General features: G+C 39.3%; 1 protein-coding gene across 1 annotated transcript in view; it reads left to right on the plus strand.

Moving 5' to 3' along the window:
* CDC73 (cell division cycle 73) overlaps positions 1-16,127 on the plus strand; it is a 98,280-nt gene extending 82,153 nt beyond the window's left edge. Inside the window, exons 14-17 of the mRNA XM_040985399.1 lie at positions 2,084-2,245; positions 4,887-4,987; positions 11,985-12,126; positions 12,900-16,127. Coding sequence (XP_040841333.1) covers positions 2,084-2,245; positions 4,887-4,987; positions 11,985-12,126; positions 12,900-12,936 — 442 coding nt within the window. The 3' untranslated portion in view covers positions 12,937-16,127. The remainder of the gene's footprint in view (positions 1-2,083; positions 2,246-4,886; positions 4,988-11,984; positions 12,127-12,899) is intronic.
* The last annotated feature ends 8,668 nt before the right edge of the window (positions 16,128-24,795 follow it).

Genomic DNA, 24,795 nt, shown 5'->3' on the forward strand with positions numbered 1-24,795 from the left:
AAGCTTAGAACCAGAGAGGAAATGGCCAGCGTGGATTCACATAGACTTTACTAGGTGGGACACAGAGATCAGTTGCTCCTCACTGGAGTATTGAGGATTTCTCTGCACACCCCTCCTAAAACTGTTCTGCACCTCACCTGTTGACATATGCCTTGTTAGAGTATAACCCAGTTTAGACTATCCTAAAATCTGCCAAGTTCAGCAAAATTATGCTTCAACACTATAAAGTGCTAAATATTAAAATGAAAATAGACACGAGGCAACTGAATAGTACCCTATAGCCATTTTAAGGTATATAGCAGCCTGTTCTGTATATAAACTAAAATTGAAATGTCAATGAAGTAGTCACAGGATGTGGTTAAGAACTTGCATTTTTTAAAAAACATATTGGTTACTCAATAACATGTCAATTAATTCCATAATGTTGTAAATTGTTGTTGATGTTGTGTTGTGGCTTTTAATTGATCGGGATGATATTCTGCCAGATCTACGTTCAGACCAGAGATGGTCTCCCCAAGATGCTGTTGAATTTATCTGGACAATAAGATGCTGGACTCTATGCTTGGTATATGTTCACAAAGAAAGAATCTTGACTGAATTTGAACTGTAATACTGCAACAAGGTGGAGGAATCCACCATGGGGGGAGGGCACTGGGAGGGGTTTGGGGAATCCCAGAGCCTATGAAGCTGTGTCACATAATGCAATGTAATTAATAATAATTAAAAAGAAAAAACATTTTAAATGAAAAAGTATGATTTTGACAGAAGTTTAGCGAGACTGGTAAATAATTTAAAATGCACTGATTGGGTGCAGCTTCTGATTCTCGTGGGATGGCAACTTGACAGAAATTCTGTACGAAGTGTGGCAGGTGAAGACTGGGGAGGGAGGGAGTACCATGGAAGGGATGGATGTTCAGCAGGTGCTGTGCAGCATGCTCCGGGTGGTCAGCCACCCGAGTCCTGTGACACAGCACCAGGAAGGAAGGCCTGCAGGTCCATTGCTGGAGCTCATCTGCCCCTCCCCCACAGAATTCTCCCTCATAGCAGTCCCAGGCCTTGCAAAAAGATGTCCCACTCTGGGAAGCAGCATAGGAGCTTATGTCCTTCTCATCAAACTGATGCTATCACTGCACAGTTACAGAGTCCTTTGTTGATGCTGAGGAGTTTGCTGTTAGAGTGACAGTGTGTGAAGCAAATTGGACGCGTGTGATTACTTTCAAGAAAGGTCATTTTACATTTGTTCTATGCTTTTTACAAATCCTGTTTCTGATGTGTTAGGATTAAATCTGTGAACTGTTGATCTCTGTTGGTTCGGAGTCTTGTCCTTCACAATTTAGTCATTACTGCTGTTCGCCTCATTATCCCTCTTTTCTTTCTATCTGCAAATTCTTGCAAAGCCTAGATTTCTTCAGAATCTACCGTTACTTTTGAGACTGACTGTTGTGGACGCAGTGGAGAATTGAACCACATAGACAAAGCTGATAGATACCCAGTAGTGCATTGGTTTAGGGTGTGGGGGCGGGACGGGGGAGACAGCTAAGAAGCTGAAAATTGGCACGTTTTTCTCCCCATGTTACAACTCCTTACAGCAACTGTGGAGTTTTGTGGCATATTTCTGATGTGAAAAAAGCTAATTTGCCACTCTAAGAAGAAGCTTTGCTGGCCACAGTCTTTTCTGAACACACCTAGTCAAATGTACAGTCTCATCTGATTTATTAGCTAGTGTCTAATGTTTGTGTTACTTGTGAATTTGCAAGTTTCCCTTTATCACAAAATTTTACCTGAATAACACTTGAGAAATCAAGGTTTTGTTTGCAGAATGTTACGAACTAGTTGAGTGAGTGCATTTCTGTCGTCTACACACACAGATACCATTTATGGCCGAAGTACACTTGAGTCCCCTTTGGCATACAGAGGAAGGCCCAAATTCAAGCAATATGGTATACATGCAGAGCAGGTTTATTCTGAAATGAACACTTTTTTTTTTTTTTGGAAATTGTTGTTTTTGAAGATACTCAGAGTGTGGTTTCCCATCTTCACCATGTTGGATACATTTGACTTTGTCTCATCTACGTATTTTCAGATTTGTCCCATCAGATGAAAAGAAGAAACAGGGTTGTCAACGAGAAAATGAAACTCTCATTCAGAGAAGAAAAGATCAAATGCAACCAGGTGGCACCGCAATCAGTGTCACAGTACCTTATAGGGTGGTGGATCAGCCCCTTAAACTTATGCCTCAAGATTGGTAAGATGGCTTTGACTTCTACATTTAAATTTTTTTTTTTTTTACTTTTGATGTTTTAAGGAAGTATCATTTTATCGTGGGTTCTAAATAGAAAATATCTTGAAATATTAATGTATTTGTTAATGAATATGAATTTAATGTGTATGAATTTAATGTATTAACGTATATGAATCTAATTTGGCTATCACTGTTGTTAAAATTCTTGTAATACCTACATTTTATTTTACTTAAAAGAAGCAGTGCTATAACTTCTGGGGAACTTAGATTAAGAAGTTACTTCCACTTGCTTTTTTTCCCTAAATAAGCTATTAGAACAGGTAGCCTGCAGATTTTTAAAAAATTAGAATTCAGGTTTTCTGTTAAGAAATTATAGTGATGACATAGTAACTTCAGTTACAATGAAATAATTTATTAAAAATTAATATGGTTCTTTGATCTCAGTGTAGCTATTTTTACAAAAGATTTATTTATTTTAATTGGAACATCAGATATACAGAGAGGAGGAGAGACAAAGGGAGGAATATCCTCTTCTGTCCACAGTTTTACTTCTGAAGTGGTCGCAACAGCTGAAGCTGAGGTGATCCGAAGCCAGGAGCCTCTTCCGGGTCTCCCACGCGGGTGCAGCGTCCCAAGGCTTTGGGCCGTTCTCGACTGCTTTACTAGGTCACAAGCAGGGAGCTGGATGGGAAGCAGGGTAGTCGAGATTAAAACTGATGCCCCAGTGGGAACCTTGCGAGTGCAAAGCAAGGACTTTAGCCACTACGCAGCCATGCTGGGCCCTTGGTATAGCTTTAAAAAAAATTTTTTTTTAAAGATTTATTTATTCATTTGAAAAGTAGAGTGAGTGGGACAGATGCTGTGTGCACTCCTTTGCTACCCAGGTGGCTGCACCAGCCAGGGCTGGACGGTGTCTGTGGCAGGAACCTGGGACTCCATCGATGTCGCTGATGCACATTGCCTTGGGTTTCTAGCTGTTGGTGTCATATAGCCTAGAAACCATATTTCCTTTGCCTTTTTCTTTCTTTTTAATTAATCTCTTAGAGAATTTGACACCAACCCTGTTATTCTCCTTTGACAGTTACAAGGCTCCGCTCGGAGCTAGATGACCATTACCTAGCAAATTCTTTTTAGTTTTTCAGACACTCTAAGCTTTTACCTTTTAAATCATAGAAGGTATACTGTAAAATCCCAGGGTTACTAACAGCTTGCTGCATTACTGTGGTGTTGGTGTTTGGAAGCGTTTAGGCTGTGTAAGGGGGGGGGTAATTATTTGAGAAATTGAGGACTAGGTAGTTAACTGAAGTACTTTGATGTTTGCAGAAGCTGGGACGGAACGTGGCCAGAACTGGGCGGCAGGCACCCAGCTGCATGCCTTGCATAGTGTTTAACCTTCGGACGAAGAGTTATTCTTAAATAGATTATTATATTAGTCATAAGTAGCTTAAGAATTTTAAACTCATACTCCTTTTATGCTAACTTTGATCTTTGCTTTACATCTTGTACTTGAATAAAAGATAACCCTGCTTATCAGAACGTGGCTTGCAGGGCTCTGGGCAATCCCAGCATTTCAGGGAGTTTCCTGGTAAAAGTTATTGTTGTGGTAGAGTAAGATGGCCGCTCTGAGATTTTTTTACTTGTCATTCAAGAGCAGGATCATTTCTGGTGTCCAGGAATAGTAATGAATGCTCATTTCTTTCTTCCCTTCCTCTTGCTTCTCTTCCCCTTTTCCCTTCCACTTCTTACTTCCTTCTCATGTGTGTAGTGTTCTCTAGTATACCCATGTGTTTCCTCATCTAGCAAGCGTAGTTATATAGTAGTCACCTCACTGGATTGATTTGAAGATGATGTGTAAATATAAATAATGTAGAATGCTGCAGTAGTAAGTGCTCACAGTAAGTGTTACTAGTGTAAAGTATTACTGTTGGTACTTGCTTCCCTCCTTTTTGATTATAGGGTTGAGCTCTTTATTACAATCTTTTCAGTGTCTCTGTTTAATTGATGGTTGTACAAAGTCATGAAAGATGAGGACACAAAAAGGATTTGTTATTTCATAAGTAGGGTGTATGGTTATAAGAGCAAGTTATTTAATAAAGAAATAAAATCAAACAGAAGATACAAACCTAGAGAATTTAGAGTGAAACACTGTTGTAAAATGACTTGAGAAATTATGAAAGCCTAGATGATTCGTATATAAAAGATCTCAAACATAAGGCCCTCACCTCAAGGCTTATAAAATGGTCAGTGAGTTACTGTGATTTAATGTTCTAATTAAAGTAAAATATTTAAGATGTGTTTGAATTTTAAATTATTCTTTTGTAAAACCGTTTTTTTTTTCATCAGTTAATAGAAGAATAGCTGTTCTCAGTGGAGGGGAAGAAGAAAAACTAGATCAGTGAATAACTGTATATATAATTATATTTAGAAGACGTAAGTGCAAAAACAAATGCTTGGGAGTCATTAATGTGCTCTAAGCAGGACTGTCCTAGTGGAAAGTGCATGTACTGGCTTTGTTTCCCTCCCAGGAGGATTGGTCGGAAACCATTGCTTGACTGTTCATGAGCCATTTCCTTATGGATTTTCTATAACACTCAAGTTTGAATATCTTTCCTCTGTCCCTTTTATTCCCCTTTTCTGCATGCAGGGACCGGGTTGTGGCAGTTTTTGTGCAAGGTCCTGCTTGGCAGTTTAAAGGTTGGCCGTGGCTTTTGCCTGATGGATCACCAGTTGACATATTTGCCAAAAGTAAGATTTTCTTTCTATTGATATATATCCACTATTAGAAATGTTCTTGGTTTACGAGAAACCCATACATGACTCTGCATATGTGATATTTATTTTAAAAGATTGCTGTTCAGTAACAGGTTTAACTTTTTTTTTTGCTATAAAATAGTTTTAAAATTTTGAAAATTAATATTCCTTGTGGGTTTTATATTTATTATTTTATGATACAGTTCCATAAGTTCTGGGATTTTCCTTTCCCCCCCTCCCTCACCACTGTTCCAACTTCCCCCCATATTACTACAGTAGCATAGTCCTACATAAACACTTGGTCATTCTAGTCTTTAAGTTTGTCCTGACATTCTAGGTGTGAACAATGGCAGAGAGTCCAGCATCCTATTGACAAGACACATTTCACAGTTTCATTGGGAGTCCCTGTGATTTGGAAGTAGAGATGCACGCTGCATGGTATCTTCGCATCTGGATATGACAATCCCTATTATGTAGTTAGTATACATTCCATTAAATGAGAAACATTAAAAAAAATAGGGAGGAAAATACGAAATTTACACCAATTTGAAGTTAAATAACATGCTACTGAATGACCAGTGTGTTGCTGAAGCAGTGAAAAAAGAAAATCAAAAATCTTGAAACAAATGACACTACTGTAAGACCTGTGAGTCAGTGAAGGAAGGAATAAGAAAAAAGAATTGTTTTGAAGAAATGAAAAAGAGAATCAACCCTCCATAAATGTACCAAACAGTACTGAAAAGTCTAGTGATGTTTTGTGTGAAAGCTGCCTTAGAATACATGATATTTGTCCTATTGAGATTGATTTATTTCACTGAGATAATGGTCTGTATTTGGGATCATTTGGTTGCAAATGGTAGAATTTCATTCTTTTTAATGGCTGAGTTATCCCATGGAGTAGATGTACCACAGTTTCTTTATCCACTCCTCTTTGGATAGGCATCCGGCTTGTTTACTGACTCAGTGGCTTTACTAGTCTATACCACCAAAAGTAAAGAAAGTTACCTTTCTTCCTGTGTATACTGCAACAGATGTTAGTTCAGAATGTAGGTCAATCTCATAGGAGTTAGGTGGTACCTCAATGTAGTTTTTTTTTTTTTTTAAGATTTATTTATTTTTATTGGAAAGGCGGATATACAGAGAGGAGGAGAGACAGAGAAGAAGATCTTCCATCCTCTGATTCACTCCCCAAGTAACCACAACGTCTGGCTGAGTCAATCCAAAGCCAGGAGCCAGGAGCTCTTCCAGGTCTCCCATGTATGTGCAGGGTCCCAAGGCTTTGGGCTCTCCTCGGCTGCTTTCCCAGGCCACAAGCAGGAAGCTTGATGGGAAGCAGGTCTGCCAGGATTAGAACCAGCGACCATATTGGATCCTGGTGCTTGCTGGGTGAGGACTTTAACCACTACACTGTTGCACCAGGCCTCTCAATGTAGTTTTCATTTGTATTTCACTAACAGCTAGGGAGCCTAAACATTTTTTCTTGTGTCTGTTAGCCATTTGAATTTGCTCTTTTGAAAAATGTCTGTTCATTTCCTTCACCCATTTCTTCACAGGGCTGGTTGGTTGGCTGTTTAGTTTCTTAATCTCTTTGAGAATCCTGGTTATTAGTCCCCTCTCAGTTGTGTCTGTGCAGGCTATCTCCCGTTCTGTTGGTTGCTTCTTCACTTTGTTGATCCTTTCCTTTGGCATACAGAAACTTTTTAGTTTGATGTTGTCCCATTTGTTTCCTTTGTCTTTGGCTGTCTTTTGGTGTCATTTCTAAGAAGTCTTTCCCCATTGCTACATCTTGGAGAGTACTTCCTATATTTTCCTGTAAGAGTCTCTTTTCTAGATTTCTGGGTGCAGTTTCTTGATCCATTTAGAACCTATTTTTGTATGATGTGACAGGTTGGAGTCCTGCTTCTTCGTTTGCAGACTGCTATCCAGTTGTCCGAGTGTTGTTTGTGGAACAGACCAGGGTTTTTTCCCCTGGATTATTTTAAGTTCTCTTTTTGAAGATCAGTTGATTGGCTGCACGTGTGTGGGCTCCATTCTGGTGTTTCTGTTCCATTCCATTGATCTTCTTGTTTCTGTACCAGGACCAGACTGTTTTGAAAACCATTGCTCTGTAGTATGTGTTGAAGTCTGGAATTGTGATTCCTTGAGCTTGGTTTTCATGCTTCAGGATGGCTTAGGTGGTTCGTAGTTTCTTGTGTTTCCAGATGAACTTTTGTATCATCTTTTCTATTTCTGAGAAGAATGTTGTTGGGATTTTGATTGCGATTGCGTTGAATCTGTGCATGACTTTGTTATTAGGGACATTTTGTGGATGCTGACCCTGCTGATGAAGAAACATATTAAATCTCTCTTTTAATGTTTTCCTCTATTTTTCTTCTAGTATTTTAAAATTTTTATCATAGATTTCTTCCACAGCTTTGGATAGGCATTTGAGATTCTTCTCCACTATTTGAAAGGAGACTGTACTTAAATTTCTTTCTCAGCCATGGAGTTGTTTGTGTACACTAGTGCCATTGATTTATGTTTGTTAATTTTGTATCCTGCTACCCTCCCACATTCTCTTAAGAATTCCAGTACTCTCTTGATTTTTTTGGTTCTCTTATGTAGAGAATTATGTTAGCTGCACGTAGGGATAATTTTAATTCCTTAGTTCCAATTTGAATTTGTTTAGTTTCCTTTTCTTGCCTAATAGCTCTGGCAAGGACGTCAGATTCAGTACTGAAGGGCAGTCTGAATGGACATCCTCATGCCGCACCAGCTCTTCGTGGAAAAGCTTCCAAATTGTGTGATGCTCGTGTTGGGTTTTTTGTATATTGCTTTGATTGTGTTGTAGAGTGTTCCTTCCATGCCAGTCTTGCTTAACGATTTTAACATGAAATGGTATTGGATTTTTGAAAATGACTTCTTTGCATCTGTTCAGATGATCATGTGGTTTTTGTTTTTCAGTTTGCCGACTAGTAAATCACATTTATTGATTTGCAATTTTTTTTTAAGATTTATTTATTTTTGTTACAAAGTCACTTATACAGAGAGCAGGAGAGACAGAGAGGAAGATCTTCCATCCTCTGATTCACTCCCCAAGTGAGCGCATTGGCCGGTGCTGCGCAGATCCAAAGCCAGGAGCCCAGATCCTCTTCCAGGTCTCCGATGCAGTTGCAGGGTCCCAAGGGTTTGGGCCGTCCTCAACTGCTTTCCTAGGCCACAAGCAGAGAACTGGATGGGAAGCAGAGTTGCTGGGATTAGAATCGGTGCCCATATGGGATCCTGGCATGTGCAAGGTGAGGACTTTAGGTGCTAGGCCATGTCGGTTGGGCTCTATTGATTTGTAAATGTTAAACCATCTTGCATGCCAGGGATAAATTCTGTTTCTCTGGGTGAATGATCTGCCTGATGTTTTGTTGGATTCTGTTGGCTTGTATTTTGTTGGGGATCTTTGTATCCATGTTCATCAGGGATATCTATCTGTGGTTTTCTTTATCTCTTTCTGGGTTTAGTTTTAAGGTGATATTGACTTCATAGAATTTGCAAGGATTGCCCCTCTTTGTATTGTTTTGGACAGCTTTTGGAGAATTGGAGTAAGTTCTTAAAACATTTGGTAGAATTCAGCAGTGAAGCCATCTGGTTCAGGGCTTTTTTTCATAAAAGGACTTGATTACTGATTTAATTTCAGTTCTTGTTATAGGTTTGTTTAGATTGTGAATTGCCTCATGATTTAATTTTGGTAGATTGTATGTGGGTACAAATCTATCCGTTTCTTCTAGGTCTTTTGATTTGTTGCCATATACTACTTGTAATAGTTCCTAATAATAATGCTTTTGAAGTCTGAGGTGTCTGTTGTTATATTTCCTTTTTTTGTCTGTGATCCTATTGATTCATGTATTTTCCCTCCTGTTTTTTGATTAGTTGAGCTACTGGGGAATCTGTTTTGTTGTTTTTTTTTTTAAAGAATCAGCTCTTTGATTTATTGATTTTATGTGTTGTTCTTTTGGTCTCTATTTCTTCCCTTATTTTGATTATTTGTTTTTTTCCTGTTAATCTTGGTAATGCTTTGCTTTTGTTTCTAGCTCCTTCAAATGTATGGTTGGTTCTTTCACTTTGTGCTTTTCTGATTCCTTAATATAGGTGTTGGTTGAGATGAACTTGTCACACTGCCGTGATTGTGTCACATAAGTTTTGATACGTTGTGCTGATGCCTTCATTTATTTCAGGCAATTTTAAAATTTCTGCTTTGATTTTCTCTAACCCATTGCTCATTTAGTAGCATATTACTCAGTCCCCATGTATTTGCAATCTTTCTGGGTGTGTTGACTTGTTGGTCTCCAGCTTCATTCCATGATGACCTGAGAAGATGCATGGTATAATTTTGATTTTTCAAAATTTGCTGAGGCTTGTTTTGTGGCCTATAACATGGTCAGTTCTGGAGAAGGTTCCATTTACTGATGAAAAAAAATGTGTTTTCTGTTTGTAGGATGAAAGGTTGTGTAGATAACAGTTAAGTTTCATTTGTTGTTTCCTTGCTGAGTTTCTGTCTGTGATTGTCCATTGATGCTAGTGGGGGTATTAAGGTCTCCCACTTTTTTAAAAAAATATATCTTTTATTTATTTATTGGAAAGGTGGATATACAGAGAGGAGAGACAGAGAGGAAGATCTTCCGCCCGATGATTCACTGCCCAAGTGAGCACAATGGGCCGATGCTATGCCGGTCCGAAGCCAGGAGCCTCTTCAGGGTCTCCCACGTGGGTGCAGGGTCCCAAAGCTTTGGGCCGTCCTCGACTGCTTTCCCAGGCCACAGGCAGGGAGCTGGAAGGGAAGCGGGGCTGCCGGGATAGAACCGGCGCCCATATGGGTTCCTGGGCGTGCAAGGAGAGGACCTTAACCACTGTGCCACCACGCCGGGCCCCCCACTATTTTTGTATTGAAGTCTATTTCTTCCTTTAAGTCCATTAATGTTTGTTTCACGTGGCTAAGTGCCCTGGTATTTGGCCAAAGTCTTCACCTTGCATACACCAGGATCCAATATGGGCGCTTGTTCTAATCCTGGCGGCCCAGCTTCCCAATAAGCTTCCTGCTTGTCGCCCGGGAAAGTAGTTGAGGACGCCCAAAGCCTTGAGACCTTGCACCCACATGGGAGACATGGAAGAAGCCCCTAGCTCCTGGCTTTAGATTGGCTTGCTTCTGTCCTTTGTAGCCTCTTAGAGAGTGAATTCGCGAATGCATGATCTTCCTCTCTTTCTCTTCTCCTCTGTCTGTCTGACTTTCCAATAAAAATAAACCTTTAAAAAATTTTAAACTCTTAAACGAATATCATCATTTTTTAAACTTTGTTTGGAGTTTTAGTTTTCTGAAATCAGGATTTATAGAGTTTTAACAATAATCTGTGGTTTTCTTCCATGAATTATTCTTTCTTTATCAACCTGTCTTCTGTTCTGGCTTGTTTTTTGTCAGCACTTGTAAGTGTTCCCAAAGCAGAACCTTAGCCTTGGCCTTGCCCTTCCCCATGGCTGCTCCTCTCTTTGACAGAACTGTTCCCTCTCACTCACTTTCTCTTCAGTTCTCTGTCCTCTGAAGTCTGTCTTTTACTCTCCACAAAAAGGATTCTCTCCACAAAAAGTGACCCAATCATTAGACAATTTTCACCCTTCTTTTCTTTTTTCTCTTCTCTTCTCTTCTCTTCTCTTCTCTTCTCTTCTCTTCTCTTCTCTTCTCTTCTCTTCTCTTCTCTTCTCTTCTCTTCTCTTCTCTTCTCTTCTCTTCTCTTCTCTTCTCTTCTCTTCTTTTTCCTTTTCTTTTGAAGAGGGAGCCAAAAGATCTTCTGTGTGCTGGTTCACTCCCTAAATGGCTGCAAGTGGCTGGATTTCAGCCAATCTGCTGTCAGGAGCCAGGACCTTCTTCAGGGTTCCCTACACAGCTGCCTAGGCCCAGGGGCCTGAGGCATTCCCCATTGCTTTCCCGGACCATAAGCAGGGAGCTGGATTTAAAATTGTGCTGGCAATAGGACGATTAACCTATTGAGCCTTGGCGCCAGCTCATACTTCATTTTTTCTTTATAAAGCTTTTTTTCAGCAACTGCATCTTGAATTCCCTTACTGCTTCCCTCTTACGTAACTAATGACTCCATGTTCACAGTTGTCTTCCCCTTTAATTCTAATTACCATTTGTGTTTTCTCATTCTGAAAGCTGTGTCTCTGTCTTGAGATTCTTGTCAGTTACCAGGTCATATCTCTGTACCTCAGACTTCACCCTGTTCTTGACAGAGTTGATTGTCACTCCTCTTCATTCACAGCTTCTTTTTTTTTTTTTTTAAAGATTTATTTATTTATTGGAAAGTCAGATATACAGAGAGGAGAGACAGAGAGGAAGATCTTCCGTCCGATGATTTACTTCCCAACCAAGTGAGTGCAACGGCCGATGCTATGCTGATCCAAAGCCAGGATCCAGGAACTTCTTCCGGGTATCCCATACGGGTGCATCCTTGACTGCTTTCCCAGGCCACAAGCAGGGAGCTGGATGGGAAGTGGGGCTGCCGGGATTAGAACTGACGCCCATGTGGGATCCCAGTGCGTACAAGGCGAGGACTTTAGCCACTAGGCCACGCTGCCGGGCCCACAAACTGTTTCTTGTCTTCAGTTAGTTTTGCCCTTATTTTCTGTGGGAGAAACTGAAGAATATTTTATCTTTTAAGCTCTTAGTTCCCTTTTACTCATATCATACCTTAGTATTCTTGTGCTGTGTTTGGTTATTATTATTATTATTTGCTGTACCTGATAGTTTGTGATTTCAATTCTCTGTAGATGGTATGTATAAATTCTCTCTAACCATTTTTTTTAATGTTTTTGAGGGTATTGCAGTGTTTACCATTTATTTAAAAGTCATTTATGACTGGAATTACTCTCTTTTAGTTTTTTGGTTAATGTCTTGAATTTTTTATGCTGTAAAATATTTTCATAATTTCAATACTTGTTTATAAAGTATTGTTCTCTACCTTCTATTTAGTTAAAGCCTTCCATCTCAAGTATGATGAAGTCCGTCTAGATCCAAATGTTCAGAAATGGGATGTGACAGTGTTAGAACTCAGCTACCATAGACGTCATTTGGATAGACCCGTTTTCCTGCGCTTCTGGGAGACACTGGATAGGTAATTTTGATCTCAAATATTCCTACCTGTGCTTATTGTAGTAATTGTTCTGATCTTCTCATCTAACTGTCAGTTAGTTATGAACCCTGTTTCCCAGTTCACTGCTTCAAATCCTGTGTAGTTTGATCTACAGTACAAAATTCAACATTTCTTTGATATATTAGCTTTGGAAATCAGTACAAAAAGGGCTAATTGCTTGATGGAAAAGGAGACCAAGCTTTGAGCCAGGAGACATTTACTTTTTGGTTTTGTTGAATCATGTGTCTCTTGTGAACCTCCTCTCTGGGGAGCGTGGGGGAAGTGGTTGCTGTGTGTTTGAGCAGTACTAAGAGATCTCTGCCTCTGGCTCTATTTGGGAAGCTCATGATATAATTGTGTTTTTGAGTCTATTGTAATTACTAGTATAAATAGAGTTATTACAGCCATTTACAATAGTTTTGTCATTGTCAAAATTAAGAGTAGCTATAGTCATGGTGCCAATGAAACTGTTGTTTTCTTTGTGGTACTGCTTAAAATCTCTTACTTTTTGGATACAAATCTCATCAATTTCATAGGTTTTGGAGTATATTAAAGTAAAGCATTTATTCTGGCTAGAAGCTTCTACATTATATAAGTTATCAGAACATTTGCTCTACACCATTATTAGTTTTTCACTTTTTTTCAGAAAGCAAAATGCTTTGTTCTGTGTTGAGAAATGTCAACTTAATTTTGTGTATAACATCCTGAAAATTCTAAACTTCAATGATCATAACCTAATGTAATCTGTTTTTCAGATACATGGTGAAGCATAAATCCCACTTGAGATTCTGAATTATTTGGTTTCCCCTTTTCTGGAAATCTGGATTAAGAAACACAGATATACGTTGATACAAAGACTGAGACTCAAGCTTTATGAATTTATCAGGAGCCTGACCAATGAAGAAGGTCACACACCCATCTCTTCTAGACTTTGATGCTTATCATCCATATAAGCAAACTTTTGGCTTACAGCTATTTTTTTAATATTAGCCTTCTAGTCTGTAATTGAAATTGTATATTTTGATAGAAGTTTTTTCTCATTGGTTATATTAGCATTACTTAAAACTTGTTTCTTTAGAAAATAGATGCAGGATATAAATGTGTGTATATTTAGAGATTATAAGGCTTTCTAAGCCATCTCACTTCTGATTTTTTATTGCTTTATTAATTCCTTTAATTGAAAATACTATGTTATGAATGGTGTTAAATTTTAGTGTCTGGAACTTCCAGAAGCAAGCAAAGGGATGTGAGTATTTTGAATGAATGACAATGCTGGCCTGTTAGTCTCCACATCTGCATTTATCCTATTTACAAAGGAATGAGGAAAAATCAAGAATAACCCTTCAGTTTCGTTGAATTGTTCAGCCTTTATTCAGACGTTCCCTTATAAATGAATACAGTTAATGAATGTACATTCTCTTCCCTGACTTTGGTGATTTTAAAACTTAGAATGATACATTTCTATCTGTGATATCTTTCCACTTGGGAAATCTCAAAACACAGGTTAAAAACACGGGGCTGTACTACTTTTTATTTTGGGAGCTCGGTGTGAGTTGGCAGAAGGATCACGTGTCAGCTCCATTGCAGTGTGACTTGACTTCCTTTCCTTTGTCCTAAGTCCGTCTTTGATTCTGTATGTCTGGAATTGGGTTTCCAGGCTTCTGTTTCTAGACGTGTCACTTTTGGTGTTCCTATCTTCTGTTATCCCTAAATACACATAAATTTCAGGCACCAAAGAATACATTTACCGAATTAAGTGAACAGAAACAAGATAAAAACACTGGTATTTTTATGTGTGTATTCAATATGATATAAAATATAAAACTTATATTTTAACTTAGTAAAATATTTTACTATTTCTCTATAGACATTGTGTACAAGGTATAATGTGAATGGCCATTTTTCTTAAGTGTTGATTTCATCTTTTACTAAAACTGAGGACTTTTATCCCCAAAATTGTTTTTGCCACCACAACCGTTGCTGTTAGTTTTAGGTCAATATTTTTCTTCTTCTTTGCGGGGGGGCCCCCCCCCATTCTTTCCATTCTTTCTTAGTGTGGTTTCAGTTTTTTGGTTTGGGGGAAGGGAGAAGAGTGTGAATATTTAGCTCCTTTTGTATTCAACTGACTACCTTTCCTGTTTTCATAATTAAATGAGAAGAAATTATTATTTATTTTTTAAGTAACCAGAAAGGTTCCTACCTGTAGTAAGTAGAAAAATATTTATTCACATGGAATTTATAATGTTCTTCAGAAGAAAAGCAGCCCACATTTTAGGTTACATTTTAGTGTTTTTGTAAGGTTTGAACTGATTCTTCCTCCATTTTCTTCCCTTCTCTGCGTTCCCTCTTAAAGATTAAAAAAAAAAATAAAACACAGAACTTGAATTTGTTCACATGGGAATTTCACAGCATAAAAATTTGTTCTCAAAATTGCGCTGTGTAAACTTTCTCCGTGATGAAATAGTTAAGGACTATTCTGCAAGATTTTAGTGTAAAATTATTTGTTAATACTGTACAAAGAAAAGCTGACTACCTTTCCATAAAGATTTGGGGTATTTACATATAAACTTGACTTAATGCAGGATGTGGTTAAAATTAGCATCTGCTTTCTGCTTTGAACAGAATTTATTTTTCTATTTCGAATTTGCCTTATGTATATTCAAAGGCCCCTGGATGTTTTGTACAGAACATTAGGAAAAGTGCAAATATGCTGTACTATGTATTTTTAAATTGGTCTCTTAGTATTCTTGTTTTTTTTCCCTGCCCCCCACATTTTTGTGTGTGGGTTTTTTTTTTTTTGGCAGTTTAGTCCCTCGTTTAGGTCCATGTAATTAATTTTATGGTCATTATATGACAAAAAGGGCACACAAAAAACAAATCTTCCATGCGATCACCGTTTATTCTTTGATGACTTGGTTCTGTATTAGCATGTAACACAGTGCCTTGCACATTATAGGCATTCAGTAAATACAAATGCATGAATGAATGATGTTTGTTCCTTACAACTGGTATATTTTGTAACAGTGGTTCGACTGCAGTTGGTCTTGAAGTGTGATAATATAGAATTACAGGGAATGAATGAATAAATGAAGCATACCTATTTTAATAGAAATGCAAACACATTAAACATCTTCCCATAACTTACTGTTCAGTGGTGATGCACTTGTCTGCCCCACCTCTGCAGATGGCTCCGTTTCTTTCTGTGTCGGGTGCTTCTTCCTGAGGGCCAGGGAGCAGGGAGAGGATGGAGATGGCAAGGAGGAGCTCGCAGCTTTGGAGTAGAGTTTAAAAAAATGCCTGTTCAAATCCTGGTTCTAATTTAATTTGTCAGTTTAATTGATGAGAGCTGATTAGCACAGATTTCTCTAAATAGTTTTTTAGTGTGCAAGAAGGATTGAGAACCAGTGGTTTTTGTTGAGTGCCAGTATTAAATGTTGTATTTTTTCCTCCACCCCGCTGTGTGTGTGTGTGTGTGTGTGTGTGTGCGCGCGCGCGCGTGTGCGGATGTGCGTGTGTGTCTGTCTCTACACTTTGTATTAGATATTCCCCATTATTGGTGATACTGGCCTACACTCAGACCCTGTGACAATTCAAGGCTTAATTTATTTAATATAGGAATATTTTGCTGTCTTATTATTTAAACAATGTTTAATATATTCCATTATTGATTGGTGTTACCTTTGCTGGTTTGTTTTCCCTGTGTCCTTATCCTGAACTCTGTTTTTAGCAGCAGCATAACAGCAGTCCGTACAGAAAAAGCTAATTTGTAATGAGGAAAATCTCATGGTTTTTAAAGTAGGAAGAAGTAAGGTATTAATTTCTTATCTGCCATGCAGAATGAGACAAGTAATTATGAAAAAGAGTGTTCTTTTTAATTGATCTATATAGAAAAGTAAAGATAAATAACTCAGTTTAATAAAATTCATTATCTAATAAACACGAAGGGAATATTTTTCCTAAATAAAACTTTTTTGTGACTTCTAACAAAGCTAGAGTGATGACATTGTTGTTTTTCAAAGGGTGAGTGGGAGGGAGTATTTATTGAACTAGCAATGTAGTGTAGAATTCTTTAAGGTTTGCAGTTTCATATTATGAACAGTAGTTAGAAAATGGTCCAAATTAATGACTTAGAAAGCAGCTTTAATCTTTGTGTTTTGAAATTGTTCATTGAATGAAAAATTACAACTGAAATAGAGATGTTTTGTTATTATTTCAGACAACTTTATTAAAGTCTCATCCACATATACATGAGCATTTTTTAAAAAATTGTTTTATCTGGTAAGAACTATGTAGAATGCTAAGGAGTAGTAATTACCAAGTAAGTGCTGTAGAAATTTTTAGATGAAAATTTGGCAGCTACTGTTTTTCTGTTAAAAGGGAAATTATTGAAAAATTCAAGTTACATTAGTTTTAATACTACTAACTGAATTTCTACTGTTCACTTTTGTTTATGATTCATCTGTTGATTCTAATGATAGAAGTAAAACAGAAAGAAATTTCCAGTTTTGGTTTAAAATAAGGCCTTAGTTTGGGGTTTTGAAATGCTGTATCCTATGTGTTCTGGCATATTCATTGCAACATGGGGACATGCATTAGTCTCAGTGTTGTTCCCAAACTCCTGTGTTGGAGTAATATGTGAGAAGTTGAAAATGTAAAAATGACATATGGGAAATTATATTAAGGTAAATACATAACAGGTAATAATTTGAAATTATTAATCTCTTTGGGTTTGTATGCATTTTTGCCGGGTAGTATTCATGAAAATATCTTAGAAGTTATAAGTATGTGCCACTTACTGAAGTACAATAAACTTCTTATATGAATAAAACTAATGAAATTAAACTAATATTATTATTATTTTTTAAAGATTTATTTTTATTGGAAAGGCGGATATACAGAGAGGAGAGACAGAGAGGAAGATCTTCCATCCGATGATTCACTCCCCAAGTGACGCAACAGCCGATGCTATGCCAATCCGAAGCCAGGAGCCTCTTCTGGGTCTCCCACGCGGGTGCAGGGTCCCAAAGCTTTGGGCCGTCCTTAACTGCCTTCCTGGGCCACAGGCAGGGAGCTGGATAGGAAGTGGGGCTGCCAGGATTAGAACCGGCGCCCATATGGGTTCCCGGGCATGCAAGGTGAGGACCTTAACCACTGCGCCATCATGCTGGGCCCAAAACTAATATTATTGCCAAAATTAAAAAAGTGAGGTGATAATACATTAATTTTTAACACATGCTCTCTCTCCTCCCAAGGGTGTTGTTTGCCATCGAGTTTGGTTTCTCCAGTTAAAATGTCTGGAAGGCTGATGAACCTGCACGCTTTGTGAAGGACACACAGTTGCTCTAGCTTGAATGGAGGCTGTTGGTAGCACTGCTCGAATCAAATGAATAGAATGTGAACGTGGGCCACTGTGTGGCCTGAAAATTGTCCTGTTCCATCTGGTTTTATTTCAGCTAGCTGTAGGTTTTACGGATCATTGTGTCCTGGAGCCTGCTGGGGATCTTTCCAGCCACGGCGCAGACCCCCAGACGGAGAAGCAAAGCAGCCACTGTCTGGCAGCTTCGACTGTCGTCTCTACAGGAAGGGATTCTGCAGCTTTGAGGCAAGCACTGTATTCTTGCTTTGGTAATAAATAAAATGCAAGCATTAATTTTGAAAATTAGGTAAATCCACCCATAATCTACTGTTTAAAAAAAACCTAAAAAAGAAAAACTCCCTTTTTCATTAAGTTAGAGAATTTTAAATGAATTATAAGATAATTGTAGAAAATAGCAAGCTTCAGCTTTTTGAACTAGTTTTTATTGTGTCCAAATTTTCTGTTTTAAGTAGGATTGAGTATACCCTCATAAATTTTACTATTACAGTTGATTTTTACCATTTTATAGTTTGAAAACAAATTGTATTTTTGTGCAGTTAATCAATGTCATTGTATTTGTGGTGCCAGTAATTACACAGGAATTTTCTTTTTTTTTTTTTTTTACAAGATTTATTTATTTTTATTACAAAGTCAGTTATACAGAGAGGAGGAGAGACAGAGATGAAGATCTTCTGTCCGATGATTCACTCCCCAAGTGACCTCAGTGGCTGCTGCTTTGCCTCTCTGGAACCAGGAGCCAGGATTCAGGAGCCAGGACCTTCCTCCAGGTCTCCCATGCGGGTGCAGGCTCCCAAGGCTTTGGGCCGGCCTCAGCTGCTTCCCCAGGCCGCAAGCAGCGAGCTGGATGGGAAGTAGAGCTGCTGAGAGATCCCAGCGTGTTGAGGCAAGCACTGTAGCCACTAGGTCACCACGCCGGGCCCACATAGGAATTTTCAAAAAAAATTTTAAGAGTTATTTATTAGGAACAAAATACAGCAGGGAGGACCAGAGGCAGGGACCCGCCCTGTAGCAGGTCACTCCCCGAATGAGTGCGCTGCTCAGGGCTGAGCCACTGGTGACCAGGAGCTTCCAGTTCAGGCTCTTCGCCCACGTGGGTGCAGGGCTCCAAGTACTTGGGTCGTTTCCTACTACTTTTCGAGGTGTACTAGCCAGGAGTGGATCAGAAGTGAAACAGGCTATGCCTGAACCAACGCTCCTGAATGAGGCATGGTATTGTATGCAGTGCCACAACTCCAGCCCTGCATGTCTGTTTCTTTAGTGAACGTTTTAATGGACCATGTCCTAAATTAATTTTTGTTAACTTGCACTGAGCTTGTGTTTTTATCCTGCCTTTGTGCTCCTGTGTTCATCTGCTCCTGGGTGACTCTCTGCTTAGCTAGAATACACCAAACATGCATTGTAAATGCTGTTTAAGTTTTTCAAGGCTCAGAAGTGCTGTTATCTAAGAATGAAACTCTCTGAAAAAGTTTTTGAGAAAAGTGTATTTTGGAAAAACTACATGGATTTTGGAAATTTTGCCCAGCATAGTCATTATTTTTTACAGACAGTAGCAGCAAAAAGCTCTTTTGCCTGAAGTCTTCAGCAACTTTTTTATATATTTCATGTGGTAATGACCAGGGTTTATGGTGAGTTGAGAGACTGTTTCCTCTCAGCTGTATCAAGGGCATGAAGTGACCCTGGAGAAGTGTAGATTGTTGAGTTCCTATTTGTAGATTACTTGGCACAGAATTACAGCTCATAATTCATCCTCACACAGACAATGCTGAGTTATGGTACAGAGCCAGTGTCAGTGATAGCCGAGACCGCAGTGAAGTGAGAGACGTCAGATTCTGTGCATCATGTTTGGATATTTTATTGACACTCATTTGCCAGCAAATTCCAATTGGCTGCACGTTAGGTTCACAGTGCTGACTCACAAACAGCTTTTCTATTCCTGAGGAGAATGTTGGGATTTTCATTGGGATTGCATCGAATCTGTACATTACTTTGTTATTAGGGACGTTTTATTATTTCTGCCGATGAAGAAACATGTTAAATTTCTTTTAATGTTTTCTTCTATTTTTTTTCCAGTATTTTATAATTTTCATCGTAGAGGTCTTGCACAGCTTTGGTTAGGTTGATTGTAAGGCATTTGAGATTCTTCTCAGCTGTTTGAAAGGAGACTGTACTTAAATTTCCTTCTCAGCCGTGGAGTTGTTTAGTGCCATCGGTTTATGTTTGTTAATTTTGTATCCTGCTACCCTCCCACATTCTCTTTAAGAATTCCAACAGTCTCTTGATTAAGTCTTTTGGTTCTCCTATGTCATGGGCAAGCAGGGATATTCTTAAAAGTGCAAATGCTGTGTTAGTTTCTTTTAATTCTGAAGATATAAGGTATTGGAACCCTAATCATCTAGTGGGAGGCTAAGGTAAAATGAACAAAAGCTTTCTAAAGTCTAAGTGTCCCGTTCCTGAAGAGAACGAATGTTTGTTTCATGGAAGATAAATAACATGTGTTCCAATGACCAGGCAAGTTTTGTATTTCTTTTTTTTTTTTTAAAGATTTATTTTTATTATTTTTTTATTGGAAAGGCAGCTATACAGAGAGGAGAGACAGAGAGGAAGATCTTCCATCCGATGATTCACTCCCCAAGTGAGCACAACGGCCGGTGCTATGCTGATCCAAAGCCAGGAGCCTCTTCCAGGTCTCCCACGCGGGTGCAGGGTCCCAAAGCTTTGGGCCGTCCTCGACTGCTTTCCCAGGCCACAGGCAGGGAGCTGGAAGGGAAGTGGGGCTGCCGGGATAGAACCGGTACCCATATGGGATCCCGGGCGTGCAAGGCGAGGACCTTAACCATTGCACCATTGCACCGGGCCCAAGTTTTGTATTTCTAACAGGTACCTTTATAAAACCTACAGAAGCAACTTTGGAATACTTTTAAAAAATGTGATTTTAGACTTTGTAGATTTCTAAATACGTAATGAAGTTAATTCCAAACTGTTAAGGTAAAAATTGGAGAATTTTCTTAACGCAATGTCCTTACGTTTTCAGCTGCAGAAGCATAAAAAAATTTCAATAATTATTTCAGGAGACTCTTTCCATAGTATAATTTTCCTCTAGAAATAATTATCCACAGGTTATATGATTTTACAAGTTTCAACCTTATAATTTGGCGAATATTTATAGGTTTAGAACAAGATCAGCTCTGCCCCTTTCTTGGCCATGCACTGTGTCATTACTGTAACCTTCACCTCCAGCTGGTTGTTTTGTGAAAAGGCTGAGCTGCCGTCTCAGTGTGCAGTGAGGGAGTGAGGACCGTCCTTTCCGGGCCATCCCCTTGGCGCTGTGCACCTTCCAGTTAGGCCCGAGGCATCTCAAGCAGTCCACATGCTTACTGCTAATAAAGCATTTCAGTGTCTTCCTCCAGCACTCGGCAGTCACCTTGCTTGCTCCCTGAGATGTGTAAAAATCTCAGTACGGTATTTATCAAATTGTGATGTGTGTACTGAGACAGTGGCTCTCTGTGCTGTCCGATAGTTGTAGCCGGCCTCTGTCTCAGGCTAACTGGACAGACTGGAGCTAAGGCCTGGGAATGTGTGTACCTGATGGGATTCTCTGATGATTCATGACACACCGTTGAGAGAAAGTGACTTTGAAAACCTAAGCACATTGTTTTTCCTCATTTGATGTGTCCCTTGCACAACTTGGGCTCTGCCTGTATTACGTGTCAGAGATCTCATACCGCAACTGGAAATTCTTAGTATTTGTAAATATCAAATAATACTTGATTTTTTTTTAATAATTCTTCTACACATTATTAGCAGCATAGGGTCTTTCCCATTGCTGATATCGTTTCCTTTGAAAACCCAGCAGAATTAATGCTGTTTAAAAGCAACTGGACAAGAATACAATACAGTTGTTAACCACTGTCAGCTAACAATAGGAAAAGAGATCTTCATTTCCCACACTCAGAATGCTACTACTCACTTTAAAATCTAAAATCTGAAAAAAAAAAAAACATGAACCTCTTACCTGTTTTGGGGATTAATAAAGAGAACTTAGAGATTCACATTTCCCTTTTGGTCCTTTCGCAGCAGCAGCAGCACCCCTTAACCACAGCACACATTCATCTGACCTCAGGCTGTCTCAGATTCAGATACAACCTTGCTTGCCCTGCTTTGTAATGTTTGACAGCGCTGTGCGGGTTTCTCTTATGTGCCGGGCATTGTCACTGCAAGGACACAGTAAGGACCAAGGGTTTACCTTTGGTTCCTGGCTGCCACCAGCCTGGCGTGGGGCGGGTCTGGTAGCATTCGCTGCAGCAGCCGGTGCCGTATCTCCCACCAGGTGGGACTGCCCGGTTGGGCCGGTTTCTTCCCCTGGCACCTGAATGCTGTCACCAGGCCCTAGTTGTTCTTTCTCGTTTCCCACAGTCACATGGAGAGTGAACTCTGTGTTCTTCTCATTTCATGGTTACTTTAAGTTAATCATCTCTTACTAACAATATTCTAATCCACTCTGCTGAAATTACATAAATTATGGTTTCTGTCTTTTGATTGGATGCTGATTTATCTTAGTGGACTTCAAACTGTTGATTAAAAGGTCCTGATGCGATGACTGAATTGGCTGATCCTCCTCTTGCAAGGGCTGGGATCCCACACTGGTACCAGTTTGTGCCCCAACAGCCCCACTTCTGTTCAGCTCCCTGCCTGTGGCCTGGGAGAGCAGTCGAGGACAGCCCAAAGCCTTGGGAGCCTGCACCCGCGTGGGAGACCCAGAATAAGCTCCTGGCTCCTGGCTTCTGATTGTCTCAGCTCTGGCCATTACAGCCATTTGAGGAGTGAACCAGCAGGTGGAAGATCTTTCAGTCTCTGCTTCTGTATGTCAATCTACCTTTCCAATAAAAATGAATAAATCTGTAAAAATTGATTAAAAATGGATTTTTTTTTTTGCTGCATATGTGTTTGAAATCTGCATATGAAGTGTCTTCAGAAAATTCCTGGAAAATATATATTAAAAAATGTGGATTTTAAAACATTTTTTGAACAAAATTGGATTTATTTCCATTTTAAGCTTGAGGGGGTGGTGATACATAGAGACAGACAATTCTCACCGACTGGCTCACTCTGAAGCTCCCACGGAAGCTGGGCTGAGCTGGGACTGGAGCCAGAAGCTGGAAACACTCTTCAGGTCCTGAATGTGAATAGCAGGTGCCCGATTCCTTGGGCCACCACCACTGTGGGAAGCTGGAGCCAAGAGCTGGACCTGGTGTCTTAACATTAGATTTGTGCCCACCCCCCGCTGGTCTCCTCATCGCGCTTCCCCACAAGCTCTGCACTGTGCTTTGTACGTGAGCTGTGGGGTTCATGAGAACTTCTTTCCAACAGGATGAATGAAGTGTGCTAGGAGCCTTGTATGAGAACATACAGTGTCAGAGCCACTGCAGAGAGAGAGAACTTTGTGGTGAACAATTGTGTGTGGGGGGATTAGATACTGAGTTTTGGTACCTGACCTGAGTGTGAAATCATGGTGTTGATGGTAGGAATCTAGGCATTAATAAACGTTGACTTGTTTACATGGAATGAAAATTTTAAAAGCCAACATTTTGTAAGCAGTTGTCTTGCTTGCTGGAACCTTCCTGCGTGGTTGTGTTGATAGACTAACCCGTAAATCAACATCTGTCATGTGAACACCAACATTCTGTATCTTGTTCAGTTAATAGCATATATTTATTTTGCACATGTAATTCCTTTATTTTCTGCTTTGCCAACTCTACAACCATGAAGGACACGATTCCAAATGTTGCACTTCTTGGTTGTGGGGAGGTCACAGCCATTAGACAAGATTAATAGTGTGTCTTAAAAGTCATCATGTGGGTGGGGCCAGGCATGGTAACCAACTGGCTCAAGTCCTCATCGTGAATGTGCTGGGATCGCATATGGGCGCCAGTTCTAATCCCACCTGCCCTGCTTCCCATCCAGCTCCCTGCTTGTGGCCTGGGGAAGCAGTCAAGGACAGCCCAAAGCCTTGTGACTCTGTACCTGCATGGGAGATCCAGAAGAAGCTCCTGGCTCCTGCCTTCAGATTGGCTCAGCTCCAGCCATTGCAGTCACTTGGGGAGTAAATCAGTGTTCGGAAGATCTTCCTCTCCGTCTCTCCTCTCTGTATATCTTACTCTCCGATAAAAATAAACCTTTTTTTTTTTTAAGTCATTGTATCTCCTTTTAACTTTTTCTCTGATTTCTTAATTTTTTCCTTGAAATTAAGGCAAATATTTTATGAGAAGTCTTCAAGAAGCTGAAAATGAACATCTGTGAATATCAAAGCTCTTTTACACTAAGGTAAATTTCTTTTTCCTTGGGCTTTTTTTTTTTTTTTAAAGCTCCCCCATAACTCAGATTGGGGAAAAGAAATGAGAATCCAGGGTTGGAAAATATTGAGAGAAACTGTCATTCTCAAAGCAGTATGATCATTCTGGAAAATAACTTACTAAGCTGAAAAGTAATTTCAAACATTTGTGAACAATGTGATGAGAAGTTTATTTGGGGAGCAAAAGTTAAAATCACAAGGAATCCTAACAAAAATTCATGGAAAATGTGTTCTATTAAAAAATGCTGAGTTTTTAAAAACATTTTTTACAGCAAAACACCTTCGTAATTCTCCCTCCTTTGTGAGTGATCTGTTAGTAGCAATATATCATGGTTTTTATTTGTCCCTAATGGCTAGTGATAGTGAATATGGTCTCATGTGTTTGCTGTTGTAGTTTATCCTCATTTTTAAAGTATCTTCTCAGTTCTTTTGCCCATTTGTAATTTGATTCGTTTTAGTCATTGAATGTTGAGAATTCTTCATGCAACAGTCCCAATTCTGTGTGCTTCCAATATCTGTGGCTTCCTGTTGCCATAGCTTAACAAACCCTCTGTATTTCAGTTGCCATTTTCTGTTAACTGAGTGATGGCAGGCACTGCTGGCTCTCTAGGTCACAGATGTTCATGGTTAATGCTAAAGGCCCCCTTCCCAAGTCTTCTCATGATTGTTACACATCTTAGTGTTGTGTTGCCTCCTTATCCAACATAAATACATGTCACATTTTATGAAAATGGAAGCTTAAAAGTAACTGTTGGCCAGCAAAGATTAAAGTGCAGCACAGAAAAAAAATTATAACAACAGACTGAATTTCTAATAAACCATGAGAAGCTAATTGGGCTCTGCTGCTGTTCAGTAGACTGTAGGGGGTGGCCCGAGGAATTGAGTGGGAGCAGATCTAGTGACATAAAGGAGAGAATAAAGCTGG

This window comes from Ochotona curzoniae, unplaced genomic scaffold, assembly GCF_017591425.1.
Source record: "Ochotona curzoniae isolate NIBS_2020 unplaced genomic scaffold, NIBS_Ocur_1.0 contig_430, whole genome shotgun sequence".
In the NCBI taxonomy this organism is placed as follows: domain Eukaryota; kingdom Metazoa; phylum Chordata; class Mammalia; order Lagomorpha; family Ochotonidae; genus Ochotona; species Ochotona curzoniae.